This window comes from Erpetoichthys calabaricus, chromosome 14 (assembly GCF_900747795.2).
Source record: "Erpetoichthys calabaricus chromosome 14, fErpCal1.3, whole genome shotgun sequence".
Lineage (NCBI taxonomy): Eukaryota > Metazoa > Chordata > Cladistia > Polypteriformes > Polypteridae > Erpetoichthys > Erpetoichthys calabaricus.
In genome coordinates, this window is record NC_041407.2 from 78,529,326 (window position 1) to 78,552,028 (window position 22,703).

Here is a 22,703-nt window from a genome sequence, read left to right on the forward strand (position 1 = left end):
CCTGGAGAACAAAACTGTTCACAGTACAAAAAACTGTACACAGCACTACCAAAACTATACACTGTATTAAGTACTTGTGTTAAAAGAAATAAATTCCAAGAAAAAGTGAATAAACTCTGCTAGGAATTTCTGAATGGATGTAATTAAATCCCAACACTGAGAGTTTATGCCTGAAGGATAAATCTATTCTGTGTTTTGGACTTTTTCTTTATTTTTTGGATTGTGCCCAGGACAGGATGGCAGTTTATTGCTAAGACATTAATTTAAACATAAATTAAAGTTTCAAGATGTCTTCACACGTAAAAATGTTCCTCAGATGTTGAGTATACTCACCTTTGATTATTGTACACTTGCTGCTTAATTTGTAAGATAAAATGCATTTTAACTTATTAGATGCTCGAGGAAGCAGCTGGTGATGATAATGATAAGGATGCCTTCACTTTTCCTTCCTGTTCTGTTGCTCTTCAACATAATAATTGTACAAACTATTGAGTTTTGAACCTGGAGTTGCACAAAGTGCCTCAGTAACCCACTGAAACACACCAGAAGCTAAACAAGAATCACATGAATTTAATTTAGAAACTTTTAGAGTGGGCAAAACAAATAAAAATATATCTACAAGCACACATATTCAAAGTGATGCTGAAAATGAGTGCTGGAAAGATCCCCAAACCATAGTTATAGTCTCTTAATTCTACACGTAAGACATCTCAATTATTTTTATTTGCAGCAGGCTTGTTCCATTTGAGACTCGCTACACATACATGTTCAACCAGTGTACATATTGTATGGATTTCTCTCCAGGTGCGTGTTAGATTAACTAATGACTCAGAATTGTCCCCGAATGACGATGTGTAATTGTGACCTGCGAAGCAGTGGCTCCTGCCTTGTACCAAACGCTGCAAGGAGAGGCACTGGCTTTCTTTGAACATAAACGTGGGTTGAGTTATTTAGAAAATGGACCCATGGAGTTATGTTACATTTAGACCAAAGCATAGGTTAGGAGAAACCAAATCCTAAACACCAAAGGCACTACAGACATATCAAACTAATAAAAGAGCTGTCTACCAAAGAGAACCTTAGCATTCTCCTTCATGCAGTATTCTGTAAATAGAGTTTGAAAATGGATCACATGCTATAAATTCTTTATGAATGTATTAACCAACTGATGCTTTCTTTAACTTCTTAAATATGATAAATACAATACAACATATTAATTATTTCCAAATGTATTCATTTTATAAAGTCTATTTTTTTTTAAAAAATTAGCCTGATCACAAAGTCAAAGGGCACTGGAGGCTATCATGGCAGCATTGTGTGTACCCCTGGATGGGACACAACTCCATCACAGGACACACTCATATCAGGCCAGTTTAGAGTCATGGATACAACTAATGGAGACATCTTCAAGATGGGGAGGAAACCAGTCAAACTTGAGAAAAACTAACAAGGAAATAGGGAAAAATGCTCAAAATATACCCAGATAATACTAAGCAGAATTTTCAATTCAAGGATCCCTTATTTTGGGCGGCACGGTGGCGCAGTGGGTAGCGCTGCTGCCTCGCAGTTGGGACACCTGGGGACCTGGGTTCGATTCCCGGGTCCTCCCTGCGTGGAGTTTGCATGTTCTCCCCGTGTCTGTGTGGGTTTCCTCCGTGTGCTCCGGTTTCCTCCCACAGTCCAAAGACATGCAGGTTAGGTGGATTGGCGATTCTAAATTGGCCCTAGTGTGTGCTTGGTGTGTGGGTGTGTTTGTGTGTGTGTCCTGCGGTGGGTTGGCACTCTGCCCAGGATTGGTTCCTGCCTTGTGCCCTGTGTTGGCTGGGATTGGCTCCGGCGGACCCCCGTGACCCTGTGTTCGGATTCAGCGGGTTGGAAAATGGATGGATGGATGGATCCCTTATTTTTGAATGCTAACCACTGTGCCACCGTAAAAATAGTAAAACAAACATAACAAAGACATCAATAGCAAAATAAGTAAATAAATATGTATTCTTAAACACGTTTTTCATCCAGAGTGACTGGTACTGAGTTGTATATGGGAAATGTTATTAAGGCAGCTCTCTGAAATGATCAAGGTTCAATCCTTTGCAATTAGCTAGGAAGCCCTCTCAGACTTGAAGTACAGATTACCCATTTTAACAGACTTCCTTATTGACCAATTGATAAGTGACCATGATACCTTTGGGGGGTTGTTTTGCAAGAATCAGGAGGTGACAGCCAATTGGTTTGTGACTCCCCACAGACTTGTTTACGTGTCATCATCGCAGTTTGCTCACCTCTAGTGTTGTCAGCACTATCTTGTCAACAGAGGAAAAGTAGGCCTCCCAAAGCATCTGCGTGCGTTGTCTAAATGCCAGGATCTTATCATCATCAATGGAGTGTACCGTTGAGGGGATCTGCAACAGAATGAGAGAGGACAGCCGCTCGGTAACTGGGTCAGTCTGACTGGGATCAAGGGACTACTCTGAGGGAAGAATTTAAATCAAGGAGCACAGAGGATTAAAAGGCACAATACTGAAATTATGCTAAAAGCACAAAGAAAAGGCATCAGATGGGCTTTGTAGGAATCAGAGAAGAGGTGAAACATCCAAAACAGATTACAAAAAAGTTAAAGCATGTGAAATGAAAAGTCATGCCACAAGATTTACAAAAATCAAGCAGCTGGGGTGCTCCAACTTTGTATTTTTAGGGCCGATACTGATCACTGATTTCATGTTACTAGAACTGGCAGATTCCAATATTGATTCTAATTTTTTTTTATATTTCTACAGAAAGCTCCCACGTAACCAGCCATATATAAGCCTTATGTTCTATATCAGAGTTTCTTAAACTTTTTTTGTCGTGAACCACTCTTGCCCTTTTTTAGTCTTTTCAAGGCCCATTCCTTGTTAAATGCCCAGACAATGAACAATTCAATTACCCCTTGTAGAATCATGCCCAATTGTTAGAGTGAAGGGTGAGGGTTAATGTTGATTGCTTAATCAACTTGTGGTGACCCATTGCACCCACTTTGCAAACCATCCGCAACCCATTACCATTAAATACAAAAGTAATTAGTGACCCAATGGAGGCACATACTTTAAGAAACTGTGTTTTGTCTTAAAGTGGTATTTTTACAATTAAGATGCAGGCCAGAAGTATTACCTGTTCATTTTTTATTAGCAAAAATAAATTTCTGTAGGCTTTTTGTACGGTGACCATAAAAAATACTACAGTAAATAAAATCCTCTTAAAACATACGTTTATAAACTTATTAAACATATACAGAATCTATGTATCCGTAATATTTATGTACCATAAAAATGCTTGTCATAATTACAAGCCATGAATTCTAATAAAATGTTTACAAAATGTTTATCAAGAAGATATAGCACAAGGCTTAACAAGCTCATACTTACACATACTTAACAAGTTTACATGTAAAATACATACTAATTCTTTATCTGTTATTTTTTTAATTTAAAATTTGTGCGGCTGTACTAAACCCAAGCTTATTCACCATCCACACTCAGACAAAGAGTGTCTGTTTTAATTAAAGGAAAAAAAAGTCTGAATAAATTTAACAAGCGTCCCTTAATTTCTACCAAAGACATGCCTCTCCTTCCTTCCACTTCAGGTTCGGGTTGACAGCAGATATGTCTATCGTTCATCTTCATGCAGTGCAGAACTCCTACGATTCCTTATTCTCAGTTTATTACTCCGCTTTCTTTAATGTAAAAGCAAATCTTTTTGTCTTCTATCTCTCTTAAAGTTTGACTGTTCTGCTGTCTGTTTACAGGATGGCATCAAAATGCCAGTTGTTCTTCTTCAAATACCATAACCCTTCATGTAAAGCTAAATTACTAAGCAGATTCTGAAAGAATTGGTTTTAGAGATCAGCTAAATTACTTATCACTGATCAAATCATTGATTTAAATCAGAGTATCACAAATTTACTGTTTAGAGGTTATGCTGATAAAGGACAACCGGAGCATTATAGTGGTATAGCTTGTAATTAGGAAAGGAGAAAAGAGACATTCACTGCTGTCATCTTCATTCAAGAAACTTAATGTATATTCAGAAAGAGTTTTAATCTATCTACAGTACATATTTTCTTTATATGTTTAGAATGGACCAATGTTAACCATGCAGAAACTTTATCTTCCATATCTGCTGGGTGGTGTTATGTTTGCCATGAAGGTTTTTGGAAAAAAGGATATTAGGGCATATCCATGTTGAAACTGTGTCATTGTTTCTTCTGTTTTTTTTTAACAGCATTTATTTCTTTAAATTAGATATACAATAGAGGTGAAAAAGAGAGTGCAGGCAGGGTGGAATGGGTGGAGAAGAGTGTCAGGAGTGATTTGTGACAGACGGGTATCAGCAAGAGTGAAAGGGAAGATCTACAGGATGGTAGTGAGACCAGCTATGTTATATGGGTTGGAGACGGTGGCACTGACCAGAAAGCAGGAGACAGAGCTGGGGGTGGCAGAGTTAAAGATCTTAAGATTTGCACTGGGTGTGATGAGGATGGATAGGATTAGAAATGAGTACATTAGAGGGTCAGCTCAAGTTGGACGGTTGAAAGACAAAGTCAGAGAGGCGAGACTGCCCTGGTTTGGACATGTGCAGAGGAGAGATGCTGGGTATATTGAGAGAAGGATGCTAAGGATAGAGCTGCCAGGGAAGAGGAAGAGAGGAAGGCCTAAGAGGAGGTTTATGGATGTGGTGAGAGAGGACATGCAGGTGATGGGTGTAACAGAACAAGATGCAGAGGACAAAAAGATATGAAACAAGATGATCCGCTGTGGCAACCCCTAACAGGAGCAGCTGAAAGAAGAAGATACAAAGGGGCTTTTTTATGTACCTGTAGTGTTTTCCAGGGTACTGGTTCACATCAAATTCATTGTTCTTGAAACTGCAATGGGGACCCCCCCTTCTTTGATAAGTAGTTAGTACGTCTGTGTGTCATGGAGTCTTAAACATAGGGTACCAGTACTTGTGCATATTCAGTTCAGGCACTGGATATATTATATATATATATATATATATATATATATATATATATATATATATATATATATATATATATATATATATATATATCCAATTTAACATATTTAATTAAAAAGTGCCATGGAAACACATCCATGCAACTTCTATAGAGCCATGGAGGTCTGCAGCTGGACTCAAGTGAAGTAACCACACTACATAAATGCTGTTTTTCAAACAAGAGTTTAAAGCAGTTTCTTTCTTTCTTTCTTTCTTTCTTTTTCTCTTTCTCTCTCTCTCTCTCTCTCTCTCTCTCTCTCTCTCTTTATTTCTTTCTTTCTTTCTTTCTTAGAAGCTTGGAGGGACATATGGTCAAAGGTCTTATGATTTCGTATTGAATTCTCAGTGGGTGAGTGTGTGAGTCCAGGATAGAATTTCACATCATATCATCTTTTACTGATTGAGAGCATATCCAGTATTATCTTTACCATCATTACATGCAGAGCGCTTCATTATCAAGCTTCATCTAGTCATGCATTATTGTACTGGAACAACATTTACTCTCATTGTCACTTCCTGAAGAAGTTTTTCCTAATCAGAGAGTGTAGTATTCCTGTTTTTATTTTTATAATGATAGTAAGTTTTATTAGAAAGCTGGTGAACAATGCAAAAGTAAAAGAATGAAAAAGTTTGTACATGACTATAAAATTTATATTTGTGCACAAGCATGCTTATTTTGCATTAGCTTATCACAGCATGTCCCATAAATATTTAGATCAGGGGTACTCAAGTCCAGTCCTCGAGGGCCATAGTAGCTGCAGGTTTTTGTTCCACCCTAATTTTTTAATTAGTAGTCCGTTGTTTCTGCAGAAGAAGTAAATGCTCAAAAAACAAGAAGGACAAACTGAACATGAAGCCAAAGACATACTGCATAAGGGCGGGTAGCAAAAGCAGGTCAAAATGATCCAGACCTTAGAGTATCAGCATATTTGATCTTCATTGTTGTGTAATTTAGGTATGATAGGGGAAACTGTAGGAAAAAGTATGAAGAGATAATGACTCTAATCAGAGTCAGGTATATCAGTATGAAAGGATGTATCTTGTCAGAACCATTGTCATAAATTAATTTAGTCCCTCAGTAGGGTTTGCTTGGACTACTTTTTGCAATTGGCATGTACTGAGGAAATAATTTAATTTCATCATCTTATTTTCCCTTCATTGTGATAGGTAGGAAGTAAATGCTTGGGAATCAGTCAGAATTATCACAGAGCTTATACACAGACTTAGGTATCGCCTTTTCATTATTTTTAACAACTTAATTCAAAACAAGAATTAGAGAGGCAAGGCCTAAATATAAAACACATTGATACCTGCAGCAGCAGCCGCTCGTCGCCTTCAATCACCGCCTGACTCCAGTCAATGACATCTGAGAACGGCAGCTCCCAGCCATTGCTTAACAGCACCGGGATGCAGGCAGCCTAAGGAAGACAAAATGACAAAAAACACTTAGAAGCACTAAAATCCAGCTGTGAAAGCACATCTCAGTGGGGTAGTGCGGTTGTGAAAAGAAAGGAACAGCACTGAATTTGTGTAAGCTCTAAGAAAATAAGAAGAAGAAACAAAAATCCAGATTAATGACTGGAAAGTGGTGCCTCTCTACTCTTGGTCCCATTTTAAGAGTTCAAAGAAACTTCATTTTTTTTTTTTCGTTCAGTCCATCCATTTTTGAATTATCATACTATAATTTGCATCTTTTATGCTTTATGATGTGATAACAAGTTCAAGGTGTACTTGTTATCATATATTAAGAACCTGCAGAATGGAGATGTTTTCTGTTCATTAGTCCTAAAACACCAACCACATCCATTCATGATTCCACTTTTTAACTATCTTACCTCGTTCAGGGTCTCAAAGTGTGAGTGCCAGGCCTGGTATGTTCAAACTTCACAAAGGCATCACAAAAGTCAAAATTTGAACCCAGCATTTGAGAACTAAGTATCAGTTTCCAAAGAGCATTCTGCTAATATTTTGAACACTGTAAAGATGACCACTTAAACAAGTTTGCAGAACGTTTCAGTGATAACAGAGGATTTTGAATACAATGATTTGGGTTAGGTCTTACAGTGAATGAAGTGAATGAAATGTTATCGGGCTGGCCACACTGGATCAATAAATTATGCAGCTTAACTCGGGGTGCTTCTTCTGATTTTAAGTCTCCAAGATGAACTGTGCCATCCTATGTTGTGCTGTAGCTTCTCTAGTTTTAATTGATTTCTCTCTCTTTGACTTATTCTTTATTCTTGATGTCAGCTTCTTTCAAAGTTTCTTTTTGTGTCTGTCTCTGCTGCAGTGTTGATTCCACTTGTATTGTTATGTTAACTATTAGCTCTAAATTATCCCTGTTTAAGTGTGTCTGTCTTAAATGACCTTACAACTGATCTCATTTTTATTTCAAGGTTCTACTCCTACCTAACGTGATGACATCTTGAAGTGCATACAAATCAAAAGTAGAAAATCCCAAAGACCTACTGCTTTATGATCCTTAAGATCTTATTAGAACAAGGAGTGTTTTCTGCTAAGACAGGTCGCATTCGAAACAAAATCGATAGAGTTGAGTTACTTCAGATAAATACTATATTGTGTGCTCAAGGGTGCACTAATCCAGTGTTGTGAGTTCAAATCCTCTGCCCTGTCATTGTCATGTGGAGTTTACATGTCCTCCCCATATATGTGTGGGATTTCCTCCCATATCCTCATAGATGGCTCTCAACTTGCCTGAGAAGTGGTGGTGCGTGAATGGCCATTAAATGGACTGATACCCTGTCTGGACATTTTTCCTGCCTTGTGCCCAGTGCTGTAAGCATAAGCCCTGGCCTCCCATGACCCTGACTTGCATTAAGGAAGTTTGAGAATTGTATGATATCGGTTTTATTTTAGGAAAACTGAGGAAAAATGTAGTCAAGCTCGAAAAACAGGAACTACTACTTCACATAGAGGGTCGCAGAAGTCTGCACTAAAACACCATGTAGTTAAATCAGAAAAAAATGCTAAGATGAGACACTGAGATAACTTAGTGTTAGCTAACCAAACAATCTTAATGAACTGAACATTAGCCTTACACATGTTTACATTTCTTATTTTCTTATTCTTTAGATCAACATATTCAATAGTTTAAATTTAGTTTACACTTGTTCACTACAGGTTCCTCCCGTTATATCCCGAATCATATCTGATTTTGTCAGGTGTAGAAGACTATTTCTTTCTTGCAGGCTAATCATGTGAGAGCTCTGAGACCTGTTGCCTTTATCTCTTGCGATGGACTCTAATTCATGATGGACCATGTAAACTAATCATTTTGAATACTGAATATATAATGAAGGTATCTGCAAGTTGCTAGTAGTGAAGAGTGAACCCCACAAACTTCACTTCACTTTGAGTTTGGCAAAATCATGGAAATGTTTGGGAACTTCACCGAACTCCGCATAATCAACTGAAGTCAGTAGGGGAGGAGAAACTGAACTAGTTTTGAGTGGATTATAGTTGAGGTCTGACAACTATGCTAGACCAATTATTGTCGGCAGAACTGCGACCTGAGCTGCGAGACAGAAGTGGTGACCTCTGTGCCACTGTGCCTCAAACAACAAAAGATGCAGTGTGATGGTGCGGGTTGGCTCCACTCTCCCAAAAGCATAATGAGAGCATCTTGAACCCACATCCATCGATAGTCGTAATCGAATATTGGGCCCTGGCGAGTAATGACACACACACAACAGCTGCAATGGATGGGTGTTAAAATCCAAAACATTTTTTTATTCCATAAGTGCTTTTAAGAACAGTTCAAAGAAACAGTCAAAACAGTGCACACCACATACAAATTGGCACCTGTCGGATTCCTAGGGAGACCTCTGATAGTCCCTCACTACCCTATTACTGTTCAGTGGGAACTGATCCACCCCAAGAACATTGATCACTCATTCCTCCATGGGATTCCTGACCACTTACCTCCACTCCTCCATATGGTTATCCAGATTCTCTCAGTTCTTCCCCCTTCTGTCATCCGTCTCCCCCTTATATACCTCTGTGGGTTCAGCGACTCTAACGCAGACCACATGAAGCCAATGGAGCAATCAAGATAGACCACAACCCTACATGTGGATGCACCCATCTTGATCACTCCTACAACTCCATACAGCTGTATGTAAGCCTGCACAACCACTGAGATTGAGCCGGCCAATTATTTATGTACAGTGATCCCTCGCTATATCGCGCTTCGTCTTTCGCGGCTTCACTCCATCGCGGATTTTAAATGTAAGCATATGTGAATATATATCGCGGATTTTTCACTGCTTCGCGGATGTCTGCGGTCTACAGTACGTGTGCTTCCTCAGTTGATTTACCCATTTGAATTGAAACAAGGGATGCATTTGAATTGAAACAAGGGACGCTATTGGTGGATGGCTGAGAAGCTACCCAATCAGAGCATGCGGTTAAGTTCCTGTTTGCTGCTGATTGGCTCAGCGACGGAGTGCTGCATTAACCAGGAAGTACTAATCTCACTCATTCAGAATTAACGTGCACAAGCGCCAACAGAAGATGCAAATGATTGCAGAAAAGGTAAAAGTTTTGGATATGTTGAAGGAAGGAAACAGCTACACCATTGCAGGACACCATTACAGCATAAATGAGTCCATGATTCTTTTTATTTAAAAAGGAGGAAAAGCATATAAGATCTACGGCCGCTGTGTCTTTTAACCAGGGCGCAAAATGAGTTCCAAGTGGACGTTGTAAGGCAGTAGTCTGGATGGAACCTGCTTTAGGGATTTGGATTGAAGAACAACAACGGTGGTGCTAAACAGTCGCCTGAAGAGGCTCCTTTAGAAGAGCTGTAACGCTATCCTTTGTTGTGCAGTAAAATTAAACTCATCGTTATCGGACAAGTCGTCGTGTCATTGTTGGTGAGTAACCATAATAAATTATTTATGTACAATACTTATTACATGTACATAATTTAGTGTCACTGTACACACATTTTATTGTATACAGTTTTTCTTGTATTGTACGTATTTATTGATGGTGGCCTGTCTGTCGTAATGGCTGTAACATAATGTGATATCGGAGACGCTCGATATCTTTAAAATAATATTTAGGTTTTACTATATGTAAACTGTGTTTACATACATAATTTCAATGAATCTTACCTAATATCTAAGAGAATACAAAGGGTTTATGCTGTATAACTGTGCGTGAAATGTTTATAATAGTGTGGGAGAGTTTATAAGGGCTTAAAATATATAAAAATAACCACATGAACATATGGTTTCTACTTCGCGGATTTTCTTATTTCGTGGGTGGCTCTGGAACGCAACCCAGGCGATGGAGGAGGGATTACTGTATTCCTAATGACCACTTGCTGCTTAGCTGTGGACCCATTTTGCCACACACAGGCAGAACAAATGCCATAACAAATGGTCACAAACAAGTAATATCCATCCATCCATTATCCAACCCGCTATATCCTAACTACAGGGTCACGGGGGTCTGCTGGAGCCAATCCCAGCCAACACAGGGTGCAAGGCAGGAATAAACCCTGGGCAAGACTCCAGCCCACCGCAGGGCACACACACACACACACACACACACACACACACACCCACTCACCAAGCACACACTAGGGACAATTTAGAATCGCCAATGCTCCTAACCTGCATGTCTTTGGACTGTGGGAGGAAACCAAACTAGTAATAAGTAAATAAAATGTAGTTCAGTGCTGGTGGCACACATTGGCTGCGCCATGGGACTGGCTACTCCATTGTTGGAAATCATGGCTCTTAGGGCAGTTGGAACCTTGTTTATATTTCCCATTTATCTGTGCAGATGTCTCATACCATTTTCTTCCATCAAGAAGAAAGAAGCTCCTTGTAAATAGTAATAAACCTTTCATTTGTATTATTATTTCACATGGCGTCTTGTGTTTCCTCGGGGGGAGGCTCCTTTAATGCTTGTTTTGGCTCATAGCTGCAGCACATGACTAATTATGCATGAATTTTTAGCCATGCGGCACCGAGCTGTGAGCACACAGGGATCACAGGGAGTTTATCTGGTGGCAGCACTTGTAATAGTCTCATTATGGTCAGCTAATGTACCCCTAAAATAAAGTACTGAAAATGAAAATACTGAACTTTTTTTTTGTAATGGGTAGACACCACACATGCACAAAATGATTAGCATCACTATGTAAGTTCTGCGCTTGCTGCTACTTCTTTGTGATGTCACGCTGGTCTCGCATAGTATTATGGAGTGCTGGCAACAAATGTTTGTCTAAACTGGTTGCGTGACGAATTTCAAGGAACATATTCAGCAAACACAGCACATTCATTGTGAAAAATGCTTTGGCACATTTTGCAGATCAACACTAATAGCTAGACACACAAGTTAAGAAAATTGTCTCCATATGAATGATTGTGAGTATGCCCGTTGACGGACTGTGATGATGTGGGTTCGGCTTCATGCTCCCACATCACTTTTGGGAGTCCTTGAACCCAACACCATCGATAATGTCACCGGATGAGCCGGACAATGAAGACATCACAACGAAGCAAGGAGAAGGTGCAAAGTGCAGAAGTGTTCTTATTAAAAACAACAAAACCAAATCAGTGTTCAAAACAGTGCAGTGCTTCTAAAAGTCAATAAATAAATAGTCCATTAAAAACAGGGTGAAACAGTGGAGGTTAGAATCCAATAAATATTTCCATTAAAAGCGAGGTTAAAACAATAGCTGGAAGCAATCATTTAAAAACAAGACCAGGTGCCTTCTTCTGCTGGTGGCTCCCCTGCTTCTCCCATCCAGGCTATGCACCAGGGGAGTCGCTCTATCTGTAGCTGACCTTCTCCTACTTCTGCTGGTCTTGTAGCTTACAGATCCCTGGCTTCGTTTGGCTGATCCAGACTGAGACTTGGGTTCCCCAGCGACCAGGGCGCTCATGCTGGGGCTTCAACCTCCCAAGCCTCTAACTCCCACTGCCTTCCTTGGCCTTACGCAGCGATCCAACCACCTTCCGATCACTCCTGCTCCTCATAAACGCTCAGCAGAAGCGACCACTACTTCCTGCCTCCGAGTGCCAGCCAAACACTCCACTTAGGGGCTGTTCTCCCAGCTGCCTGTCGATAATACTGTGAGCCTACTTTCTCTCACTCACTCCCACACCAGCTCCCAGCTTTCTTCTTCTTTCCCTAACTTCCGTTCTCTTTTTTGTATTTTATCTTCTCCCCCTCTGCACTCGCGCCTCTCCTATTTATTATGGGGACGTGGCACAGGTGTAGCGATCAGCAGCTCTCGGCATCAATTATGGATGCGGACGATTCCCCACCTGTGCACTTAAGCAAAGAAACGTGCGCATCATGTAGCATCTGAGAGCCACTCCTGCAACACTACCACACCGCCTCTATAAGCTGCGAGTGCGGCGATTATTTATTTTAAAACTGGACTTTTCATCTGAGCCGTGGACCCACTATACCACATGGACTTGCAGTTCTCTGTTGATTCCTATCTTGTATCAGGTGTAGTGGTGGCTGTGAGGCTAGGGATCTGCACTGGCAATCGGAAGGTTGCCGGTTCGAATCCCGTAAATGCCAAAAAGGGACTCTACTCTGTTGGGCCCTTGAGCAAAGCCCTTATCCTGCAATTGCTGAGCGCTTTGAGTAGTGAGAAAAGCACTATATAAATGCAAAGAGTTATTATTATTATTATCAGATGCTGCTAGGATAGGTGTGAGCCTCCATGACCACAAACTGGATTTAATGGGTTTGATAACGGATGGATGAATAATGCGATAAGCATTTATAATTCCTGACCACTTGTGTGTCAACTCAGCCTTCACTGTGCACTGTACGCCTCTGCCATGTCATTCTGTATTACTGAAGAATAAGGTTGGACATGCTGAAAGAAAACAAAAAACTACCTGCAGTTTCTTTATGGGGTCTGCCTATGATGCAGGGTAGCAAAAAACACTTTGATAGCCATGTTTGGGTTTCTGTTTGTTTTTTTGAAGTACTCTCCCATCTGTTTGAGGTTTCTGCATTGGCCACTAACGCTTATAACTGCTCATCTCCTCACATACAAAGATGATTTTTTTTTTTACTTGAGCTGCATTTGTTACCTTTATTATGGAACAGTAAATTCCACATTCTCACAATGTCTGTATTGGGTGGAACAGAGGCATTGATAGCTTTACAGGAAGAATGATAAAAAATGAAAATCTCCAAATCCAGTGCTTTGTTTTCAGTGTTTCTGTACAGTACTTGTCAGTACATGCAGGGCATCATGATGGAAAAATCTCAAAATCAAAGAAGGATGTTTTCTTTTCAAATCAACACTGTAGATGACATTCCCACGCACATGCACCCACACCCTCATCTGGGTGGCTGTTTTTGTGAGGACATCTCTGTGACTCTCACTGTTCTTTCTTCATTACAGTTTCCAACTCCACCCAGAAAGGCTAAAAGTTCAACAGAAAAAGAATCGATTTTGGCAAGCACTTCTTTATTTTCCACTTTTTGTTCTCATTAAGGTGACACAGTGTTGAGCCCAGCTGCTTCACAGATCCAATGTTTGGGTTCAAGTTTGAATCCTACATTTTCCTAATCTTCTTATGTTTGCATGGCTTTGCCTCTTATTTCAATAATTTAAATAAAAAATCTTTGGATAACTAACAATTCCAAAGTGGCTGATGTTGTGTGTGTGCTGCTGTACTTCCTGTCTTGTGTCCAGTCCTGCCTGGATAGGTCCAAGCCCTCCACAACCTAAAGTTCGATTAAGGTGGTTTAAGGTTGATATGTTATGTTATGATTCTTAAATAAAAGCTGATAGAATAGCATGAAAACATATTTGACAAGGGGTAGCATAAGAGCAACAAACCCAGAGCCCAGGGTGCAGACCAGGTCTTATTCATGGGCAGTCTAAATGGTTTACTGCAATTTCCTCCTCCTACCCAAACTCATGCATGTGAAGTTAATTGTCAGTTCCAATTAGTCTTGTACAGTCGTGGCCAAAAGTTTTGAGAATGACACAAGTATTCGATATCACAAAGTTTGCTGTTTCAGTGTTTTTAGATCTTTTTGTCAGATGTTTCTATGGTATACTGAAGTATAATTACAAACATTTCATAAGTTTCAAAGGCTGCCATTCATGAGCAAGCTCTGCACTAGTGGTGCCCCGATCCCAAGCCATGAATAAAGAATGGTACCAAAACATCCTCCATGAGCAACTTCTCCCAACCAACCACCCAAGAAGAGTTTACTTCACGAGCAATGCCTTTTTCCCACATGATGGAGCACCGTGCCATAAGGCAAAAGTGATAACTAAGTGGCTCGGGGAACAAAACATCGAAATTCTGGGTCTATGGCCAGGAAACTCCCCAGACTGTAATCCCATTGTGAACTTGTGGTCAATCCACAAGAGGCAGGTGGACAAACAAAAACCCACAAATTCTGACAATTTTGAGTTGCTTAGGGACAACTCTGGGAACTCTCTTGAGGTGCCCAGCTAGAGCCTGGACTTAAACCTAATCAAACATCTTCAGAGAGACCTGTAAATAAATGTGGATTGACAGTCTCCATCCAACCTGACAGAGCTCAAAAGGCTCTGCATAGAAGAATGTCAGGAAATCCCCAAATCCAGGGGTGCAAAGCTGCCGTGCCACAACCAAGAACTCCAAGCATTGATTATACAAGAATGGACTGCCATCAGTCAGGATTTGGCCCAGAAGTGGATTGACAGGACAAATTGCAGAAATCTTGAAAAAGAAGGGCCAACACTGCAGGTATTGACTCTGCATAAACGTAATGTAATTGTCAATACAAGCCTTTGAAACTTATGATATGCTTGTAATTATACTTCAGTATACCAGAGAAACATCTGACAAAAAGATCTAGAAACATTGTGACAACCAATACTTGTGTCATTCTCAAAACTTTTGACCATGACTGTAGGTCCGAGTGTCTCCAAGTGTCCGAGTGACCTAGTCCTGCTGCCATAGGCTCACTGCCACCTCTGCATTGCGCTAAGGAGGTTAACAGTATGTTACTCACACTAAGAATCAGAAGAAAACAACAGAGTTTACAGAGACATGGAAGACCAAGTCAAAATCATGCTTTACTCATTTAGTGCCTTTAAAAGTGTGCACAATGAGAAGCCGCTTAGCAAAGAAAAAAAAGGAATAAATCAGGGCAAAGTAACACTGCAGAGCGCAGCATTGTTACAAAAACAATACTAAAAGGTAAGAATCATTCATTATTTATATAGCACCCATCAGAGAGAGCAACATTAGGATGAGCCTCACAAAGCAATGCAAACAGCTTTATTAATCAAGATAAATTAGCTTAAAAATCTATCTATCTATCTATCTATCTATCTATCTATCTATCTATCTATCTATCTATCTATCTATCTATCTATCTATCTATCTATCTATCTATCTATCTATCTATCTATCTATCTATCTATCTGTTTAAAGAAGCAACATGGAACATAATTATTCCTACTTACAGTATATTCAGTCAGTTGAAAAATTAAGTGCACCCCATGGAATGTTTTTTCCTTTTTTAATATATTTGGACATATCAAGATTTGATGTTCATTTAAAAAATACAAAATGTTGACTTTGCAATAATTTATTCAATGAAAAAATAACCTTTGTGACATTTCCATCTGTGGAAAAAGTGAGTCCACCCTTGGCTCTAATAGATGGTATTGCCCCGAAAAGTAAGCATTTACTAGAACTGTTCAGTAGTCTCTGACATCAACTGGGAGAAAATTTCTCCTGCTACTCCATTCAAAATAATTTCAGCTGTGTGATATTTGAAAGGTGTTTTGCCTGTACAGACTTCCGCTATCGCGATATGATTCAGATCTGGGCTTTGACTTGGCCATTACAGAATTTTCCCTGTCCTTCATTTAGCCATTCCATCATGGATTTACTGGTATGTTTAAGGTCATTGACATGTTTCAAGGTCCAATTTTGGTTGAACTTCAGTCATGTGACCCTGCAATGCCATTCCAGTGGTGAAACTTGTAAGTGCTCTGGAGATGTTTTTCAATGATTTAACTGAGAATCTAGTCAGGGTTGAGTAAAAGCTGAATAGAGCAAACAACAGAAATATTCGTAATGAAAACCTGCTCTAAAACACTCCAGACTTCAGTCTGGGCCAAAAGTTCACCTTCCAACAGGACTATGACCCAAAGCACAAAGCCAAGACAACAAGGGAGTGGCTTAGGGACAACTCTGAGAATGTCTTTGAGGCGCCCAGCCAGAGCCTGGACTTAAACCTAATCAAACATCTTCAGAGAGACCTGTAAATCAATGTGGATTGACAGTCTCCATCCGACCTGACAGAGCTTAAAAGGTTCTGCATAGAAGAATGTCAGGAAATCCCCAAATCCAGGGGTGCAAAGCTGCCGTGCCACAACCAAGAAGACTCCTGGCTGTAACCGCTTTCAAAGGGGCTTTAATGAAGTACTGAGCAAAGGGTCTAAAGGATTTCAGTTTTTTTATTTTTGATAAATTTGCAAAAAATTCTAAAATCCTGTTTTATGAGTATTGTTTAATGAGGAAAAAAAATAATTTAAATGATTTTAGCCTAAGGCTGCAATATAAAAAATGTATAAAATGTGAAGGGTCTGGATAGTTTCTGGAGCACTGTAGGTGCATTTATTTTGTATTTTATCTCAAGGTCTACACAATAATATACAAAAAAATACATAATGGCAAATAAATGGTGTGTTAGGTATGAAGAGCCCAACCTTTTTGTGAAGGTTTTGCACTGATGCTATTACTGCTGGCCAGTAGGGGGCAGAGTGTGATGCAGTTCAGCCACAAATATTGTACATAGTTGTTCTAGTTATTCAAAAGAGAACCCACAATGAAAATGGCAATCAGCTACTTTTGTATTCTTCTTTTTTAATTGTAAATCCGGTCATTAAAGGTTGTGGAGATGGGGCACTTTGGTTTCAGGCAGAATAGAAGCTGGCTTGTTCATGGCCGACCTATTCTCTTCGTTACTTTATACATACGTGATTTTCTTCACTTACTATGTTTGCCTTATGTATGACCGTCTTCATCTGCTCCTTTCTTGACTTATCTATTAATTCTGATATTTCCCCCTGCTGCCCATTAAATTCATTGCTTCACACTTTTCACTTTCAGCAGGCACCCCAATCATATGAAAACTGGCACCCACTCAAATGTTCAAGTCAGCAGCACCCTTCTGTTATCAGATGCATACGGTCTATCACCATCACTGCAGGCACAGCTTTGAGTGAAGTGTGCATCTTTCGTTTACTTAGATTAGTTCAAAGGTGTTGGCACATATTTATTTACTGAAAGTAAGGAGGCCGCATGAGAGGATTATGGCTAATTATGAGCACCTGGGGCATCCACAATTTAATGTGAGGAATGCAAGTACAAAATAAGTATTTGCTTTATTTCTCTTTTGAATCTGGAGGAAAGCCCCACCAAAGTAAACTCTTTAAAGTATTGCAGCAAAATGCACAAAATGAGCAGGAGCTAAATATGTAACCATAGCATAATATCAATGGTATTATTACTGGTTGCTCAGGGAGGGTCCAGGTCTCCAAAGCTTTATGCTGCAACCATTTGATATGGAAACTGCAGGCAACCCTTTGGGAAATTCATATGGACATGTTTGAGGCTGTATATACCATTGGGTGTAGAGAAAAGCCAAGCAAAATGACACCTTTTATTGGCTAACTAGAAAGATTACAATATGCAAGCTTTCGAGGCAACTCAGGCCCCTTCTTCAGGCAAGATGTAATCAACCATTACATCTTGCCTGAAGAAGGGGCCTGAGTTGCCTCGAAAGCTTGCATATTGTAATCTTTCTAGTTAGCCAATAAAAGGTGTCATTTTGCTTGGCTTTTCTCTACATTCATAATGGCTAACACGGTACAACACCCTAGTACTATACCATTGGGTAAATTCAGGGGGATCTTTGTGACCCAGTTTTGCTGATTTGTGATGTAAGCATGGACTCTCACCTCATTTTTTGTTTTTCAAAATTGAAAAAAATGACCATCAAAATTAGAGCACTTCTATAGCACGTGAACACAGTTTCACGTTATAAAGGACCCATAAATGTTTCATTTATCCAGTACTTTCACACTGGAAACTTTTATCTCACCTTCTGCCTCCTGTCTTTTACCAAACCCTATATGTTGTAATTTATTTTTTCTTACATTACTGAAAGTTCCAATATCATGTTTCTTTGCTATATTTGATATAAAAATTGATAGCACTGTAACTTCGGTCAGTTTGTGTCAGATGTCACATCTGGCTCTGATCTTGGTCAAAATGACAATTACTTTGATGTCATGTGAGGCCTTTTAAATCTAAACTGTTGATTATTTAAATTGTTAATGAAGCTGAAGCACAAAATGGGAAACTATGCTGAACAGGCCTTCAAATATCATCAGCCCATCCAGCCAAAAAACAGTCCTCACCTCAGGCAGCCTGACCCCAAACTGAAAATGTAGGCTTCACTCGTGGAGATCAACTTTGTACCCTTGTCCTGTAACGCTTGTCCCCCAGATTGATGTCTTCTCGATGATGTTGATCTCTTTTGTAAGTTGCTTTGGATAAAAGCCTCTACTTAGCAAATAAATGTAAAATGGGGCTCAGACTTTTAACAGCTTGAAATACTTTAAATGCACAAAAAATTCTTTAAGAGGGGAGCAAAACTGGAAACATTTGCTCATAAGAAATGTAATGACTTCTTGAGGTAGGAGTACATAAGAATTATTGCATCACATATTTCAATTCAAGTCAAGTTGGGGAGCATGCACTGGTACAGTGCGTTACCGCACCCACTACACAACAAAACAACTCGGGATCCTGGTTGGCAACCCCCCAGGCAGACACGCGGTCCAGTCCAACCCTCCGGAAATGACTCTCTATCTGCCGCAGCCAGGTGTTACGTGGGCGACCCCTTGGCCTGGTCCAGCCACTCAGGTCCCCAACAATGAGGATCTTATGAGCTGGATCACCCTCTGGGAAATGCGCCACATGGCCGTAGTGCCGTAACTGACGCTCCACCACAATGCAGGTAATGTGCCTCATTCGGGACTCCATGAGCAACCACTCAAGTCAAACCAATGGTACCCAAGGATTTTCCGGAGAGAGACAGTACCAAAGGAGTCCAGTCTTCATCTCAGGTCACTGGATAGCGTCCATGTCTCGCAACCATATAGCAAGACAGGAAGCACCAGGACTCTAAAGACTTGGATGTTCGTCCTTTTGTATAGATATCGGGAGCGCCACACACCCCTTTCCAGTGACCTCATGACCCCCCATGCTTTCCCAATCCGTCTACTGACTTCATAGGAAGAGTCACCAGAAACATGAATGTCACTGCCAAAGTAAGTAAACCTCTTGACAAGGTCGACACTCTCTCCGCAGGCTGTGCCCAAGAGGTCATTAAAGGCCTGGATCTTGGTTTTTATCCAGGACACTCACAAGCCCAGACACTCAGATTCCTCCCTCAGACTCTCGAGCGCCCCATTCAGAGCCTCCATTGACTCCATGAAGATCACAGCATTGTCAGCAAAGTCATGATCTGTAAATCTTTCTTCACCAACAAATGCCCCAGAGCCGCTGGATCCCTCGACCTTGCCCAGCACCCAGTCCAGGCAAGTACTGAAGAGAGTAGGAGCAAGAACACACCCCTGACGAACTCCAGAATCAACTGGGAAAAACACTGAGGTTCTGCCTCCACTCTGCACAACACTCACAGTACCAGTGTACAGACCAGCCATGATATCCAGCAACCTCAAGGAGATCCCGCGGACCCTCAGGATGTCCCACAGGGCAGCTCGATCAACTGAGTCAAACGCTGTATGAAAATCGACCAAGGCTACAAAGAAACTCTGCTGATATTCGTGTTTGCACTCCATGAGGACCCTCAGTGCAAGGATGCGGTCGATGGTAGACTTCTTAGGCATAAAATCGGGATTAATAAAGTATCTATCTATCTATCTATCTATCTATCTATCTATCTATCTATCTATCTATCTATCTATCTATCTATCTATCTATCTATCTATCTATCTATCTATCTATCTATCTATCTATCTATCTATCTATCTATCTATCTATCTATCTATCTATCTATCTATCTAAAACCAGACTGCTCCGGTAACTGGTAGGTCATCAAGTGATCACGGATCCTATTGAGGAAGACCCTAGCAAGGACCTTACCCAGCACCGAGAGCAGTGTTATCCTCCTGTAGTTGCTGAAATCCAGGCGATCACCCTTCCCTTTCCAGATAGGGATGACAAGTCCCGTTTTCTAGTCAGTTGGGATATTAAAATGTATGCTTCAATTTAAATGTTTAAAGTCCAAATAATCTCAATTACAATAAAAATTAGTTATTTGCCGCTCTCTGACAGAGATCAATAGATCCCTAGTAATGGATCAAAAATAAAAAATAACATTATATTAATAATCACTGAACTTAAAATAGTCTGAAACAATACTTCATAATACTCTTATGTTTCCAATTTGTCATTTTAACCTTCTGGGAGTGGCTCTTAGAGTGCTAGGACCATTGATAAAGAATCAAATAACAAAAATATGATCATATTTGTGATCAGCAACCTTAAAAATAGCATAAAATGACACTCCACATGCCTATATTACTGATTACCGGATTTTCAAAGTTTTGTGAAAAGGAGTAACTTTGGCTCCTCACATTCCTTCTGATTATTTTTGCTGAAGACACCTGTTGGTTTACTACTTATCATTAGGGTGTAATTTCCTGTACAGAAAATGGTTCAAAAATGGCCTAAAATGAGAGAGGTTTTGGTCTAGAGGGTCAGAAATTGGGGAAAACCCCATAAAGCTTGATGTCAGCAAAACTAGACATCAAGACAAGTGCAATGGTGGATCATATGTGAGGGTTTTCTTGTAGCAGTGAATCAAAAGTAATGTAAAAATATAAAAAGTAATAATTAAATAGTTCTAATTAAGTCAACAGAAGTTTGGAAAGCAAAGTGGCAAATATGTTTAATTGAGGGCAGATTTTTATAAAATAACATGAATCATTAACATATTAAACAATTTATGTGAAAAATATTTCAGGATTTTAATTATATTTGGTCAATTTAATGATGCTTGAATGCAATTCCCCAAATAACTATTATGTTTAATAGAGTTTGATTTAATAAATAACAATGTTCTCAAACCAACTTAATTCATTTCATGGGTTGTGGGGGGTTGTAGCTTATCCTGGCAGATAACACCTCTGGGCATGGTGCCACCCCATCACAATACCTTGCACATTCACACATATGGTCCATTCGGTCTTCAGGTAAACCAACCTGCACATTTTTGGGGATGTGGGAGGAAAGCCATGAAAACATACAATCACCACACAGGCAATATTTGGGAGCAGGATTCGAATCCAGCTGTGCTACCCACCGCATTACCCTGTCTTTCTCAAACTCACTTAATCCAATTCACAGTTTTTTTGGGGGCAGAGCCTAACCTGGCAGCACTGAGTGCAGGGCAGGATAAACACCATGTAAAGTATCCACCTTACAGAACTCCTGTAAGGCCCACTAGGGGCAACTTGGAATAAATAATTAACCTGACCTGCATGTCTTTTAGGAGGTGGGAGGAAAATCGAAATAGATGCAAGGAAAACATGCAAACACCACACTGACAATGTCTAGGTATGCGGTAGGATACTTAATTGATAAGGCAGCAGTAATAATAATAATAATAAATTTTATTTATATTGCACTTTATATTTTAGCAATCCCAAAGTACTACAGAGTAAAAATAGAATAATAAAATAAAAAAAAAAAAAAAAAAAAAAAAAAAAAAAAAAAAAAAAGAACAGAAGAGTCTATAAAATACTTTAACAAAATGACTTTCTAAAAAGATGAGTTTTTAGGTTTCACTTTAAGGCCTCAGTCGACTGTGGGGCTCTCAGGTAATCAGGGAGGGCATTCCACAGCCTCGGCGCCACCGATGAAAACGCCCTGTCACCCATGCTGCTGAGCTTAGTTCTGGGGACTTGAAGAGTGTTAGTGAGTACAGAGCGGAGGGAACGTAAGGAGTTATGGGGGGTAAGGAGTTCCTGTAGATAAAGAGGGGCATGTCCATAAATGCACTGATGGGTAAGAAGGGAGACCTTGTACTCTATTCTGAATGAAACAGGGAGCCAGTGAAGGGTTTTCAGGATTGGGGTGATGTGATCATACTTTCGCACCCTCATCAGGATCCTGGCAGCGCTGTTCTGAATATACTGGAGTCTCTGGATACTCTTGCCAGGAATCCCAATGAGGAGTGCATTACAGTAATCCAGCCTGGAAGAGACAAAGGCATGGACGAGCTTCTCTGCATCTGCCAGGGTGAGTAATGGGCGGAGTTTGGCGATGTTCTTGAGATGGTAAAAAGATGACTTACAGAGATATTTAATGTGGGTGTCAAAAGTAAGTTGGGAGTCCATTCTAACACCCAAATTAATAACAGATTCAAAACAGACATCGATAACTACTGTCAGTCACAGCACGTGTAAAAAGACAAGCAATAAGTAACGTGATTTTTCTTTGGTGTTTGACTTTGGAAACATTGAGGGAATTCTTGACCATTGTGTATGTTTATGTGCTCGAACATTAGAGGATCAGTGGACGATGGAATCATTTTGCTGAATG

The 22,703-nt window shown here is 40.0% G+C and overlaps 1 protein-coding gene across 2 annotated transcripts in view; it reads right to left on the reverse strand.

Annotated features, from left to right (window-relative positions):
* LOC114665310 (exostosin-1c-like) overlaps positions 1-22,703 on the reverse strand; it is a 547,907-nt gene that overhangs the window by 53,021 nt on the left and 472,183 nt on the right. For both annotated transcript variants that reach the window (XM_051919090.1, XM_028819793.2), the window contains exons 4-5: positions 6,345-6,452; positions 2,280-2,399 (exon numbers count right to left, since the gene is read on the reverse strand). In XM_051919090.1, the coding sequence (XP_051775050.1) occupies positions 2,280-2,399; positions 6,345-6,452 (228 nt within the window). The remainder of the gene's footprint in view (positions 1-2,279; positions 2,400-6,344; positions 6,453-22,703) is intronic.